Consider the following 15788-nt stretch of genomic DNA (forward strand, 5'->3'; position numbering starts at 1 on the left):
ATAATAATTATTATTAGTAATTGTAAACTGCTTCATTCTACGATTATACTGTTGAACAAGTGTAGAATCCTGCTATTGGTGTTTCTTTAAGAAAATTCTGTTAAAAACAACTCACTTTTTTTGTTTGTTTTTTTTTTCTGATTCTGCTTCGTCACATTTCCTAAGTTAAAGCCCACTTTTATCTTTTGTACGACTCAGCACAGTCAGCATTAGTGATCTGAAATGTCATGGTGAAAATGTTAAAATATCAAAGTCCAAAAGCGCAGATTTAATAAACTTTATAACGCTGCATACTTTCAGACAGTAAATGTTATATAATAACAAGCCAGCTTTCAATGTTTCAACTGTTTTATAGCGAATTTATGCTGCAAAATTGCTGACAAACCAATAAAAGGTCGATAATAAAGGTTAGTTACCTACAAAAAATGATTTAATACGCAACTTTCATCTACTAATTCAGCCATAAAAAAAGATAAAATATTATTTAAAAAAAAATCATGCAATCATGTTTTGTAAACTGTTTGAAACTATAAAAAAATAAAGCCTTTTACTGGCTCTTCTGTAATTAGTACAAATTAGCTTGTTGTAGAACATAGAAATTTGTTTAGAACAACAAAGAAAAATGATGTTTAAATAAACATTAAAAAATATAATTATTATATTTCTGTGATTCAGTTACAGAACAATGCAGAACTGCACAACATCCAGTCACAGTATTTATGTCAAGTTTATACAATTGCATCATATTTTGTCAAATAAATGTTATGGATTTTGCAAAAATGTTATTTTATATTAAATGTAACCTGAAAGTCTAGATTATACAGTTACTGCGAAATACTGTTAATAAACCCGTTATGAAACCTGTTAGGGTTCATAATATATTTGAAATTTGTGTATTTAAACAAGGTTACACTTCCTCACTCATATAATGAAATATTTATGTTCATCAGCTAGCATTGTTTTGTATGTAGTTACTAGATAACTACAGCGTTAAGGTTTAGAAATGTAAGCGAGAATATGAGGTTAATTACACTGTTGTAATTACAGCTCACTAACCTTTGGCCTGTTATTGTTACACAAATCTGACACAGATCTAAGTCTATGTGTCAAAAGTGTGGTAATAAGTTAATTTAAACGTAGGCTACATTAAAAAAAGGCACTGGCACTTTTGCTGAATAGTTTTTACAATGTTAGCTTAGCGTGCTTCTATAGGTGTAATTCAATAACAGCGTAGTGTTAATCTATTTAAAGAAAGAATATAGCTGCAAGCAGCAATTAAGGGGGCCAGGCACTCTCAAGTCATTGCCGAGATATTGCCTCGCATCCTGTTTTCAGTAGCCCTCCCACGTTGCAAATGCAGGTTTCATATGTGATATATATCACAATGTTGTGATCCAAACTTTGTGATGATTGAACAAAATTTGTAGAAGAAGCAAAATGTGTGACTTCCTGCTTGTCACACATTCATCAAAGTTGAATGATGTAACAAGTTTGTGATTTCTCGAACAGGAAATCGAGCATTTTGAATCTGATCGAAAACTGTTTTTCTTCTTCGCTTCTTCTCCTACAAATTTTGTCCAATAACCACAAAATTTGGAAGAGAGCACTGGGAGGTGAACTCCAACAAAACTTGTTTCTCAGAATTTTGATATGATGAACAATTCATCCATAACGTACAAAGTTTTGAAAGTTAGAGGATCGAATTATTTGCCTTTTTTGAAGTATTTAAAGGAGTCCTGAAATTAGCCAGAACATAAATATACATATAGCTTAGCTTAATATTTTAAAGGTTATCACATAAATAACAATAATAATAATAATAATAACAATAATAATATTAATCTTTGTTTCACACCACTTCAACCGCCTATACATTAAACAGGACATGACACACTGGATGCACAAGCATTTTATTTCATTACAATATTCCTTATAACTTTATTTGAATAATACAAACTAACAGATGAGAGCATGAAGTTCAGTTGAACAAGTACAGTACCTTATTGGAAACAGGAAGTACCACTGTACAGGAAGTGTCGATTCACTACAGTAGCTCTCATCCTAAAATAGGTGCATGTCTGATAGAGAAACTTTCACACATTGAACAATTCAGTCATGGTTCCCATCCCAGTACCAGTGTTTTCTATCCTAAATCCTGAAATGATATTCGTGTGATTAAATGCAATAAAATAAAATAAAAATAAAAATAATCCTAGATTTGAGTGTAAAAACTGCATAAATTCATCAAACTACTCCTTTTACCAAATTGGATCAGGACAGAAAAAGGCAGAGGGACTCTCAGGAACTGGTTTGGGAAGTTCAGACCCATTTTATATGTGTCATGTATCAGTCACGTTTTCTTCAAATCAGATACAAAAGGCTCTGATACTGAAACCCAGAATTGCACAAGTCAAGCGCTCGTCACGCTTCATGGCAGTTTGTAAACAACCTCATACGGTTATGATTCTCTGTGCTTTAAATACGTGAAAATAAATATAAATACGTAGGTCACAAATGATTGCAGATGTGATGCCTGATGACAAAAAGGATAAATATACTATGGAATTAAAAAAGTACACCAAAAAAAAAAACATTGTCAAACACAAGATGATGTGTTCAAAGTAATGACATGTTTCAATATATAAACTGAAAAGAAAGATATAATTATTAGCACACATATAAATACATATAAATTCATTCCAAAAAGCACAGGCTTAAAACTTTATCGAGATTAAAAACTTAAAAAAAAAAAAAAAAAAAAAAAAAATCAAACTACGATACAGCTAAGATATGTGAAACCACAGAAATTCCTTTTTCACACGATCTGCAGAGAAAAAGCAGAATCGGCACTATGAACCCTTTTTGAACATTCTGAAAAAGCACTAACGTCTTAGTGTCAGTTCATCTTTCAGACAAAAAATATACTCAAGCCTGGTTTCTAGTCTAGGAAAGATAGTGCACAATAAAATCCTCGTACAAAAAGCAGTGTATTAAAATGGCTCGGTGTAGGTCCTTCTCAAGACGTGAGCAAGATGGCTGCTCGGCTGTCAGCGTCGTCAGCTAGCTAGATCGTTCGTGTTTACTTGGCTTTGCTTTGTTTAACGGGTAGTTATGATGAAGCAGCGAGTTCCATGATGATAACCACTGGTTAGCATGAGTTGCTAAAGATGAGAACTACTATCTGAGTTATGCCTGTTAGTTAACTTTGAGCCAAAAAGAACGAAGCTATTTGTCATTATAACTGTTCTTCACAAATCTGATTATCTTGAACTATGAACTAAACGGTAAATAGAGATTGTGTAGCACATGCTTCCTGTTTTTTATACATCAAAGTATTACTGAAACTTCATAGTCTTTAAAGCAACATGAGAACTCTGATATGAGGAAGATTTCACACACTGACACGATGAGAATTCAGAGGAACTGATACTGCTGCAGCGGAGTGTAGTGTTGCGGTATTTTAACTGTGTAGCGGGTGTAGTATTTGGAGCGTGTAATATGTGTGTATAGATGTTGAGAACATTGCGGAGCTGTATGTGGAGTGTGTGTGGTGTTTAGGAGAGATGTGGTGCTCTGTGTGTGTGTGTGTGTGTGTGTGTGTGTGTGTGTGTGTGTGTGTGTGGACACCGTGTTGTATCCGTTCTCTAAGCATGTCACTACATGCAGTCCACCACGTTGCTCGAACCCTGACCCACGTCTCGAATCTGACTGATATGTGTGGCGCAGACGGCCACGCCCGCTCCGGCCCTGCAGTGAGACACTGAGCCAACCAACTCCCACCTGCACACACACACACACACACACACACACACACACGGCAAACGTGTGAGCAAACTACATATACAATAGTTTACAAAAACACAGGCAGTTAGGCAGACAGGAAGGCTGACAGACAGACAGACAGGAAAACTGGCAAACAGACAGAGAGAAAGACAGAGCAACAGACAGGAAGGCAAACAAGCCGATATACAAGAAGTTAAACAGACAGACAGACAGACGGACAGACGGGGTCAGGAAGGTATGATGACAGACAGTCAGGAAGACCAAGAGGCACATAGGAAGGCAGAGAGACAAGCAGACATACAGACAGACAGACAAACAGACAATCAGATAGTCAGACAGGCAGGTAAACAGACAAGCAAACAGGGAAAAAGACAAATAGGAAGACCGAAAGACAGACAGGAAGACAGACAAGCAGACGGGACAAGCAGGTGAACAGACAGAAAAAAGCAGACAGACAGACAGACAGACAGACGGGAAGGCAGGCATACAGACATATGGATGGATGGATGGATGGATGGATGACTACAGATGTCTAATACAGATGAATGTTTGAACAGACAGGATATGGATAGGGTGGAGGGATGGATGGAGGGACGGATGGAGGGACGGGTGGAGGGATGGTCACTGTTACAGCAGACAATCAAGAGCAGTTGCAGAAGGTCTAAACGCTGCCTTAACGTTTTAAATCTCTATGCAGCCCTCGGACTTCTCACCTGTTCACGCGCGGCTCAAACGCCTCCACCGTGTTCAGGTAGATGTTTCCGTTGTGCCCGCCCACAGCAAAGACCCGCCCCATCACCGTAGCAACACCGACTCCGCCCCTCGGCGTGGTGAGCTCAGCGACGTACTCCCAGCGGTTCATCCTGGGATCGAAGCGCTCCACTGAACTCAGCGGAGAGTTATCGTCAAACCCACCTGAACACACAGACGCCAAGAGATTTCTGAGTGGAGCCACATTTATATGAAAAGCTCTCAGGTCCAAATACCACGTAGTACAATTACTGACTGTAGCCCATCAGTTGTGCTGAACAAAGTATTGGCCCCCTTCCACCCCATCCATGGCAGAGAGCGTAAGAGAGTGTGTGAGTGTGTGTGCTAGTATGAGTGTATCAGGTACAGCAGTACTGCTGAAATTTTAAACACTGCATTCATTTACTGGGCTTTATCACACACACACACTCGTATCTTGTTAGGTGTACAGTTACAGACAACGGCTCATCTTTTTTTCCCCCCATGAACGGCGTGTGTTATTCTTCTGCTTTCATCAGTGTCAGGTTCTGACCACAGCGCTAATGTTAGCTAGATATTTCTGATTGGTGGACTGTTTCTCCACACTGAGGTGTGTGCCCAAACCTGATACACTCGTACCAGCACCTCACACACTATCACTTCATAATATGAGCCTGTGGTTAGCACATTTATTTATTTATGCATTTAATAAAATTATTCATTATTATAAAACTAATCATGACCTACTGCATTAGTGTCAGTAGAAAGAAAAAAACAATAGATTTCCAACCATTTCTTTTTAAAATACACAGATCATAAATATATAACACTATATATTATTTGCCTGTATATTATTATTGCACGTATTTAATTTAAATAATGCCCATAATATTTAAAGAATTCACAAAGTCTATCAGTACTGAGGTGTGTGTGCTTCTGTTTCAGAGTTTCAGTGTAGTGGAAGGATGGAGATCCCTTCACAAACAAGTCTACTAATGCGATTCTGTCGGTGTCAAAGTAATCAATTATATTACCCATCTGAGCTAAAGTTCAACATTCAAATCAAGTCTATAAACATCAGCGAGTCATGTGTTAATCCTACGGCTCAGTCACTTATTCACAAACTTGCACTTCTCCCCTTTTTCCTTCTCTCTCTCTCTCACTCTCTCGCTCTCTGTCTCTGTGTTTTCTCGTGTAACTTGCTTATCAAAGGTCAGCTGTTTTAAAACCGGTTCGCTTTATATAGCGGTCATAATACGACAGACAGTAAAGAGGGTAAAATTCGTGTCAGGCTGGATTACTTCCTCCTTCACCAGCAGGTGATAGTCTTAAACTAACTCCGTACCTACAACGTAGAGGCAGCCGTTGAGTTCGCTCACTCCGTTTCCTGCGCGCCTCTGTCCCATCTCTCGCACGTCGCTCCATTTGTTGAGGTGCGGGTCGAAACGCTCGACGCTCGACAGGGAGGCTACGCCGTCGTTCCCTCCTACAGCGTACACGTAGCTCTGATAGCGAAGACAAACATATATTAAAAACGCTTACAGATTCAAAACCCTGTAGAAAGGATACCCATGATGCTTTGCGCTCACCCCTAAAGCGACAGAGCCCACTCCTCCTCTAGGGGTGTTCATGGGGGAGACGGCGCTCCAGCGGTCCGCCTCAATATCGTATCGCTCCACATCGCTAAAGCACGAGTTATCATCCAGGCCTCCTATAGCGTAGATCGGACCTCCGAGTGTGGCCAGCGCAATGCCCCTCCTACACACACACACACACACACACACTCTGACTAGTACAACCAAAACACAAGATAAAGCCTCAGAGAGGAGAGAGACATCTTGAACAGCGTCTCACACCTTTTTGTGTTCATGGAGGCCTTCATCATCCACTTGCTGGTGAAGGGATCGAACATCTCCATGTTGCCCAGGTGCTCGCTGCCATCATGGCCTCCCACTGCGTACACCTTTCCTACACACACATCCCCTTTTTCAGTCATCAGCCTTCATTTACTCCTCTTCTTCAGTACTAATTATTCATCTCTCTCTCTCTCTCTCTCTCTCTCTCTCTGCCTTTCTCCCTCCTGCTCTGTGTCCCCTGTCACTCTCTCTCTGACTCTCTCTCTCAGTCTACCTCTGTCGGTCTACATGTCTCACCTTCTGTCTCTCTCTCTCCCTCCTTGTCTCTCTCTCAGTCAGTCTACATGTCTTGCTCTCTGTTTCTATCTGTACCTGTCTCAATCTCTCTCTGTCCCTGTCTCTCTCTGACTCTCTGACCCTCTTTCCCTCCTTGTCTCTCTCTCAGTTTACCTCTGTCTGTTGGTCTACATGTCCTGCTCTGTACCTGTCTCAATCTCTCTCTGTCTCCCTGTTTTGCTCTCTCTCTCTCTCTCTGACTCTCTCTCTCCATCTCCCTTTGTGTCTGCCTCCATGTCTCACTTTCTCCATCTTCCTGTCCGTCACTCTATTGCTCTTTTCCACTCTCTCTCTGTCTCCCTCTCTCTCTGTCTCTCAGACTGTCCCCTTGTCTCTTGCTCAGTCTCTCTCTCTTTTTCTGTCTCACTGTCTCTCTCTGTTTTTCTCTGTGTTTAACTGTCTTGCTCTCTTTCTCCCTGTGTCTACATGTCTCTCTCTCTCTGACTGTCCCCTTGTCTCTCACTGTCTCTCACTGTCTCTCTCTCTCTCTGACTGTCCCCTTGTCTCTCTGTCTCTCTCTCTTTCTCCCTGTGTCTCACTGTCTCTCTCTGACTGTCCCCTTGTCTCTCTCTGTCTCTCTCTCTCTTTCTCCCTGTGTCTCACTGTCTCTCTCTGACTGTCCCCTTGTCTCTCTCTGTCTCTCTCTCTTTCTCCGTGTCTCACTGTCTCTCTCTGACTGTCCCCTTGTCTCTCTCTGTCTCTCTTTCTCCCTGTGTCTCACTGTCTCTCTCTGACTGTCCCCCGTCTCTCTCTGTCTCTCTCTCTTTCTCCCTGTGTCTCACTGTCTCTCTCTGACTGTCCCCTTGTCTCTCTCTGTCTCTCTCTCTCTTTCTCCCTGTCTCTCACTGTCTCTCTCTGACTGTCCCCTTGTCTCTCACTCTGTCTCTCGTTCTTTCTCCCTGCGTCGACCTGGTTCACTGCCTCTCTCTTTCTCTCTGACTGTTCCCTTGTCTCTCTTTCTTTCTCCACATGTCTCTCGTTCTCTCTCCCTCACTGTACCTCTCCCCCTTTCTCCCTTTCTCCCTTTCTCACCTTCTACAGAGATGACTCCCACGTGTCTGCGCCTGCTGTTCATCTCAGGGCCGAAGAACCAGCTGTTCTTGCTGATGGAGTAGCACTCGATGCTGCGGAACGGATCTCCAGAACCGCCACGTCCCCCCACGCAGAACAGCACACCTGCACGAGGTCAGAGGTCAACAGCAATCATTAGCCTGCAAGCTCAAATGCTGCAGAAGTCTACAGTTTTTTCCCCAGCATGCGTGCTTGTTCTGACCCGCTGTGTGTTTGCGTGGCGTGGTGCGGATCGAGTACTCGAAGTCCGGCACGCTCTTGTTGCTGAGGTGCAGGTGGTAGTTCCTGGCCTCGTCCAGCAGGTCTCGGCAGCTCAGGTCAGCCTTGATCATCTCCTCTTTCGCCACGGTGCCTGTGAGGAAGCCCACGGGGAGCAGAGGAAGACGCACCTGCAATACGGAAACACAGTCTTACAGATTTCCTTTTCTTTCATACGTCATTCCCAGCAGCGCTGAATAAAACCATATAACTCACTGAAAGTTATACATTTAACAGTCTTTAATTACTGATAGTCAGGACTGGATCCAGTTTTCTGAAATTATATAAAACACTTGAAGATTGCTTGCTTGTTCAGTTAGGAATAACCCACTCCACGGCATGCTGTTATAGGAAAATAATCATCGACAGGGTCAAGTTAGTTCCTGTTCTCATTTACATTACAGCAGCTATAAACAGTCCTCTCTCTGTCTCTCTCTCTCTCACTCTCAGTCTACCTCTTTCTATCTGTCTACCTGTCTCTCCAAGTATCTCTTTGTCTTCCTATTTTTAATCTCTGTCTCTCTCTGTTGGTCTATCTGTCAACCTGTCTCGCTCTCCCTGTTTTGCTCTCTCTCTCTTTCTCTCTCTCTCTCTCTGTCTGTCTATCTGCCAGCCTGTCACGCTCTCTGCCTCTCCCCCCTTTCTTTCCCTCTCTTTGTCACTGTCTCTCTCTCACAATCTTTTTATATTTCTTTTACCTTATAAGAAAATATTCAATGATGGAGTCAAGTTAGTTTCTGTTCTCACTTATGTTACAGCAGCTATAAACAGTCGGTACCGCACTGTCTCTCTCCCTCTTTCTATATTTAGGTCTACCTCTTTCTATCTCTGTCCCTGTCTCTCCAAGTATCTCCCTGTCTGTCTCTCATTGTCTTCCTATTTTTAATCTCTGTCTGTCTATTTGTCTGCCTGTCTTGCTCTCTGTCTCTCTCTCATCTCTCCCTTCCCGCTCTCTTTCCTTCTCTTTGTCACTGTCTCTCTCGCTCTCTCACACAATCTTTCATATTTCAAGTTAAGTCAAGTTAGTTCCTGTTCTCACTTACGTTACAGCAGCTATACACAGTCGTTCCCTCACTGTCTCTCTTCTCTTGAAGTTAATAAGACAAACAAACAAAAAAAAAAACGCAGTTTGTCCTGTTATGAAGATGTCAGAAAACTTACAGCTTTACCTCTGACAGTTACGAAGCACTGACACTGGAGACTCCTTCCATAAACATTAAACATCTCCATTCAGAAAACTTCACCATACCAACGATTACACAGTTTTTAATGTGTTTATGTGAAGTCTCTGTGAATGAGCTGTTCCTATAGAAACGCTAACCTTTTAAAATGAGCGCATTAATATAAACCCATGATCTGCAGCTGCACTACTGTCAGAGCTGCTGTTATAGAGAATTAATCAACACCTTCTGACCAATCAGAATAGAGAGATCAATTTTTTTTTTTACTCATTTTACTCAACGCTGGCTGTATTAGTAAATATCGTACCTGAGACATGATCTGGTGGAGCCAGAGCTCGTGGTGCTGTGGATTGGCTTTGAGCCACTTGACAGCGGCTTCGTACACTTGCGTCTCGGAGTGGATGTTGAGGTCGCTGGAACTGAGCAGCGTCTTGAGGTGCTGCGGTGAGACGCGCGTGAAGTCGTCGCTCTCCAGCACCTGGCCGAAGTGCTCGCAGGCGTAACGGTCGGCCATGTCCATCAGGTCCACGCGATGGTGGCTCTCGGCGAAGGTGCGCACGGCGAGGCAGTTGGACGGGTGGAAGTGGGCCTTCATGTATTCGCAGCAGGCTCGCGCCACCAGCTCCACCTGCAGGATGCAGGCGGCGTAGAGCAGCGGCTGGACGTTCTCCACCGTCAGCGTCAGACGTGACGAGTAGGCGAAGCGCACCAGGTCCTGAATGGCGTCGCCGTCGAAGTCGCGGATCTCGATCAGCTCCTGCTTGGCCTCAGCCATGTCCGAGAGGAACATGGCGCGGAAGTACGGCACCACGCAGGCCAGCACCAGCTTGTGGCAAGGGATCAGCTTGGTGCCCACCTGCAGTGACAGAGATACAGGAAGTAGACAACAGGAAATGTGAAGCAAGGAATAACAGAATACTCTAATAACACTGTTCTGATAATAATATAATAATATTCATTAATAAAGAAAACAGTACAACAACAACAACAACAAAAATCAACCGTATGCAAGAGACCTCATTTATCAGAACAGATTTATTCGTAAATATAAATCCGTTATATCTGTGTATCATCTGTATGAGCTTTAGGTCTGCTTAAGCTAAAGCCCTAATCCAGAGCGAATTACAGAAGAGCTGTGGAGTCTCTATCAAAAACACACCCTCATGCTAGTTCACTGGGTCAGGCACTAACTGCACCATGAAGAACATTTTGTAAAAACCGGTTGTTTTATATTACTGGCATTAAATTCAGAATATTTAAATAAAGATGAAAGCGAGCCAACACAAAGCCATAAATTAAGAAAAATAATACTAATCATTCAATTATGGCAAAAGAAATGGCGGTGTATAACCATAACCAGAGGGCGGCCCGGTTCTGTCTGCGCAGAGCCGTAAACAAACGCCTCAGCTGATAGGAAATTCAGCGCAGGCTTATTATTATTAATATTAATACTATTAAATATTGTTAGTGGCATAGAAGTGAGCCAAAATAACTTCCACTGCTGCTTTTCAGCCTTTACCCCGATCGCTCATTTTGTGCTCACAGCAGTCTGTGCACTTGACCTTATATGGAGTTTTGTGGGCGTCACTATATGCAAATGAGGTTGGTCGGGAACGCGCGTCGCACTTTACGGGGGATCAGCATACGCAGGCGAGTACGAACAAAATCAGGCTTTCTGAAACATTCGTAAATTTTAGTCACGCATACATTTACACACAACTTCACTAAAAGGTTGATGAATTTGCTTCTTTAGTTCACATTGCAAGGAAGAAACCACTTGGTGGTGTGTAGTTTTGGGAAAATAATCAGCGACGGAGTAGTGGGATGCAGCCGGTACCTTTAGCGTGACGTCGCAGAGTTCTCCGTTCTCGTAGAACTGTCGCAGCGAGTTGTGAAAGTCCTTCCAGGCTTCGTGAGCCTCGAAAACGAACGAGCCGTCAGCCGCGCACTCTGCCTCGGGCGACCGGGACGCGCACTTCGTCCTGAGCTTGTGCTGCTTTCCGTTCTCCGCCGCCGTGTCACCCGGTGCCATCGTAACACACTCACACACACTCACACACACACTCACACACACGCCTGCAGAGTGACAGAGGGAAATTCTGAGGTAATATGCAAATCATGCAAGAGACGCAACAGGATCACTCAGATACACACTCGAGGACCTGCTCTCCAGCGGCAAAAGTAATGGCACCCCAGTCACTTAATGAACAGAACCATGCTGAGGCGGCCATCTTGGACGTTCGCAATCTTTTAATGCAATGATTTATCATACAACCCACCTAAGCCCCGCCTCCCAAAGCCTGAAACTACGCAGATGATTAGATAGTTCCACTTTTAACTTAACCTATTTTACCATTTTTTTAAAATTTATTTAAAATTGAGATCGCATCCAAAGCATGTTGTCTGAAGCAAATACAGGAGGATTTACTTCTGTTTTCTTAGTAACCAAATTTTTTTTTTAAATAACAACTAAAACCTCTAAATGGAAGCAGCCGATTTGAGGTTAAAATTTTTTTGAACTAAAACTGTAAAATGTTAACATTTTTACAGAATATTTTCTTTATTTTCAGTGCTCAAATAAAATAATTAATATTAAAACTAGCAATCAAGTCACAGTTATCACCAACAGGACACAACTAAATGCTTTTAATAAAATTTCCCAGTTCATTATTACTATTTTATTTTAATTACTTATTTATTTGATGGCTTTATTATTATTTTAATAACTATTTAATTTTTAGATTTTAATTCAGTTTGTTTATTATTATTATTTCACTTTTTGAGCTGCATTTTAATAAGAATGTTGCTATACACATAATGTTAATTTATAATAATAAAAAAGATACAAGATAGATGTTATTATTTATATTTACATTTATATTTCTACTCTTGCATCTCTATTTTCTTTTATTTACACTGTATTTATCTGTCAACTTGGTCATGTACTTTTGCACATTTAAAGTTTTAAAGAATATTTCTATGTTTATCTCGTTACTAGTATACGTTTCTATATCTACAGTACTGTGCAAAAGTCTTGGCACCCTCTTTTTTTTTTTTTTTTTTTTTTTAAGTACAAACTTTGTTATAGATGTTTATTTTCTGACTTCTACATTATTGATTCAGTACAAAAACATTTTAGATTCCAAACATTAGTTTTCCAGCACAAAATGAAATGTTACAGAAAAATGTTTGTATGTCAGTAAAGAAAGCAGCAGATTCCATAAGAGACACTTTTCAGATAAAAACATAATGAAGGCTGCTGGGTTTCGCTGCAGAAATAAGAAGCGAGTCGACAGTCAAAGTCTCCAGAAGAACTGTGGCTGCTTCTGCAAGATGCTCAGTAACACTTCCAGCTCATTTCCTTATAAAGCTGCACACACTGCACCTCAGATACTGCTTTATTTTTTTTAAAAGCGAAGGATCGTCACAACAAATATTGACTTTATTTCATTTATTACTGTTTACTGCTCTTTATAGTATTTTTTTAAATGTAGAAACATTTAATTTCACTATTTTTGACGGCATCTTTGCTCTACAGCATTTCTTTGCATGTGCCTAAGACTTTTGCACAGTACTGTATCTATATTTTTTGTTACTGAATATATTCATTATTAATATTTTTCATTGGTTTTGTAATGTCTTGAGCAAGCTGGCACAAGATCTTCCTTCCGGATCAATCAAAATTGATCTTATGTCATTATGATTATTATCATTATTATTATTATTTTTATTTTTCCTTCAAACAACTGGTCTGGTGTCTGAGGTCCAGACTTCATAAATATGCCTCAGAAATCTGTAATTCTTCAATCGGCTTTGCTTCTTAACCAACAGAGCAACCATTTCCCTCCTCTCTTTTCTCTCTCTCTCTCTCTCTGTGTGTGTGTGCGTGTGTGTGTGTGTGTGATACATTCCAGATTAATCTGGACAATAAAGCCTGTGTTCTCTCGTATCGTCTTTGAATCGAGAGAGATTCCCCGAGCTGGCACACATCGGTGACGGGAAGTTCTCCCGAAGCCCACGCAGACCCGAGCGAGCTTTAACTCCGGCGCCGTCTGAATGGACTCTCTGTAGCGCACTCACCTCATCAACATTCACTCAGCGGCGTGTGCGAGAGCCGGCGCCGAGCTCCACAGCGAGACCCATCAAAGGCCTTTTGTTTCTCTCGCCAAGCCTCGGTCACAGAGCGCTCTCGCTCGCCGCTGCACTCGTCCTCATCCCTCGCTTTCCATCATCACGCTGCCGATAACAGGAGAACAGAGTCACAACTTCCTGAAATAAACACGACTCGCGTTACTTTATCCTCCTTCGGCAAACCGACGGATTACGATTAAGTCACGGACCCACCTTTGACAACGACTGTATCATAATTAGGAAATAAAACACCCCCCGTGTCGTGCTGTTACAGGAAAATAATCAACAACGGGGCGGTACGAAGAGGCGGAGTCACTGTTACCACTCTACGGGTTGATTATTCTCTCATAACATCACATCGCGAAGAGTTTCGTTCCACTTCCACTTCCACTAGCTAAACAACGATATACTTTTTGTCCATTTATAGCTACATTTGATGTCGCCGTTAGTACATCCTGTTCTCACTTACGTTACAGCAGCTATCTTCACGTTACCGAGAAACCACAAAGCTAGTAAACTCCTCTCTCCTGAAAACGAAGGAAAAATACAAGCTACAGCTTTTCCTCTGACACTGGAGACTCCTTCCATAAACGTTAAACACATTCCTCTTTACAGAAAACTTCTCAACCGTATCAGCGACGACACACGCTTACGTCGAGTCCCTCTGAATTAGTCGTTGCTATAGAAACGATCACTTATCAGAAGAAATGCATTAATCAATCAATCAATCAAGATCTTCTGACCAATCAGAATCGAGAACTCCACAGATGTGTACAGAAGAGTAAAGAGCGTCGCAGGAAGTGTGTTATTAATGTAAAGACAGAAAAGAAAGCTGTATTTTGTTTAACATGACTTAATAAAATTTGTTTATTTGATATTTTAGTTGACTTAAACATTAGTATCAGGTTGTTTCAGTGTTATGGATCAGTTTACAGCTCAGAAATGGTTGAATATTGAAATTTATGATAATATTAACAACCAGGTTAAATAAATAAATTATCATTATTTATTATCTGGTGTTTATTTTATTACCCAGATATGTTTAGCTAAAAATCTAAACATATAATATAAAATAAATAACGTTTATCCTGACAAACACACAGACTACAAATTACACATTGTAAAAATCTTCACATTTCGTAAAAATAAACCCTTAAAAAAAACTCACGACCTTTTAAAATACCTCAAAACATTTCGTCCTTAGTTTATCCCCTTAGCATTAGCATTAGCATTAACATTAGCATTAGCATTCAAGCCCTCTAACGTTCTAAAGCTGCACTCACTGTGCACGAGACATTAACGTTCGTCCTCCAAAAACCGGAAACGGAAACGTTTATAACAAAAACGGAGATTATTAACAGATTAGCAGAATAATAGAAATTATGTAATTGTAGTTACATTATTTTTAAAAAGGAGATGTAGATTGTATAATTCGCTGTTTTACCTTTATCCCGAGTCAAACGCACTCTGAGCACTCGGATTTGACGCCCAGGCGGTTTGTTGTCAGAAGCTGGACCGCAAAGGACTCTGGGAAATGGAGTTCAAACACTAAAAAAAAAAAAAAAAAAAAAAAAAAAAGCAACGGAAGCGCTTTGATTTAATGATAAATGATCAATGAAATTAATCATTTAATTCTGTTTTTTTTTAATAATATTTTTAAACAACTAAAAAATACATTAAATAAAATAACAATATTAAGAAACGTAAACAAAATGGATTAAATTAACTTTATACCACAGTGCTCTTAAATTCTGATTCATTTTTATATGATTCATTTATTTTCAGGTGATTTTTTTATACAAATGATTCATTTTTACAAATGATTTTTTTTTTTTACACATGATAAATTTATTTCCACGTGTAATGTTTACACATCATTTGTTTATTTTTACATTAGAATTGAACTCGAGTCATTTCTTTTCACGTTTTTTTCGAAATGATTCATTTTTACATGATTTATTTATTTATTTATTTGTTTATTTATTTATTTTATCTTCACACGTGATTTCTTTTTACACATGATCCACTTTTGTCCACATGTGATTTTTATGCATCACTCATTGTGATTTTTACACACGATTCATTTATTTTCAGGTGATTTTCATACAAATGATTCATTTTTACAAATGATTTTTTTTTTTTACACATGATTCATTTATTTTCACATGATAATTTTCACACGTAATTTCTTCTGTGAAAAATTCTCTGAATTATGAATCGTTTAGGGCCAATTCGCACAGCCTCTATGAGCCATTATTCTTCTTTTGCAAATGAGTTATTATGTTATTTTGTTTATTAAAAGGTAGAGGAAGATTTAATGAAACAATTTTAGCCATAAGAAGAACAATCACAGGTCAAGTTTATAGAAAAAAACCCTCAGTGAACTCAGTGAATCGTTTGCGAACTGAAAGAATCGACTCACTGGTGAGCTGAGTCAAATGAT

The 15788-nt window shown here is 40.2% G+C and overlaps 1 protein-coding gene across 4 annotated transcripts; it reads right to left on the reverse strand.

Moving 5' to 3' along the window:
* Positions 1-1891: 1891 nt before the first annotated feature.
* Positions 1892-14892, reverse strand: klhl8 (kelch-like family member 8). Of its 4 annotated transcripts, none has more exons than XM_026928879.3 (11): positions 14790-14892; positions 13295-13483; positions 11052-11290; positions 9522-10070; positions 7978-8164; positions 7737-7880; positions 6369-6480; positions 6102-6270; positions 5858-6017; positions 4497-4698; positions 1892-3780 (listed from the first exon to the last, which is right to left on the reverse strand). In XM_026928879.3, the coding sequence occupies exons 3-11, from the start codon at positions 11244-11246 to the stop codon at positions 3657-3659; spliced, it is 1842 nt and encodes a 613-aa protein (XP_026784680.1). In that variant the 5' UTR covers positions 11247-11290; positions 13295-13483; positions 14790-14892; the 3' UTR covers positions 1892-3656. The 4 variants fall into 4 exon arrangements, with proteins under 4 accessions (XP_026784680.1, XP_026784681.1, XP_034167352.1 ...); XM_026928880.3 differs by having other exon boundaries at positions 13295-13450; positions 14790-14890; XM_034311461.2 differs by lacking the exon at positions 14790-14892 and adding an exon at positions 14629-14734 and having other exon boundaries at positions 13295-13450.
* Positions 14893-15788: the final 896 nt, after the last annotated feature.

This window comes from Pangasianodon hypophthalmus, chromosome 15, assembly GCF_027358585.1.
Source record: "Pangasianodon hypophthalmus isolate fPanHyp1 chromosome 15, fPanHyp1.pri, whole genome shotgun sequence".
NCBI classification, from domain to species: Eukaryota; Metazoa; Chordata; class Actinopteri; order Siluriformes; family Pangasiidae; genus Pangasianodon; species Pangasianodon hypophthalmus.

Coding starts and splice junctions, on each gene's coding strand:
- klhl8 (XM_026928879.3), bottom strand. CDS start 11,246: ATGGCACCGGGTGACACGGCGGCGGAGAACGGAAAGCAGCACAAGCTC. Junction 6,481..7,736: donor GGGAGTCATCTCTGTAGAAG/GTGAGAAAGGGA, acceptor ATGTGTGTGTAG/GAAAGGTGTACGCAGTGGGA. Junction 3,781..4,496: donor TTTGAGCCGCGCGTGAACAG/GTGAGAAGTCCG, acceptor GTGTGTGTGCAG/GTGGGAGTTGGTTGGCTCAG.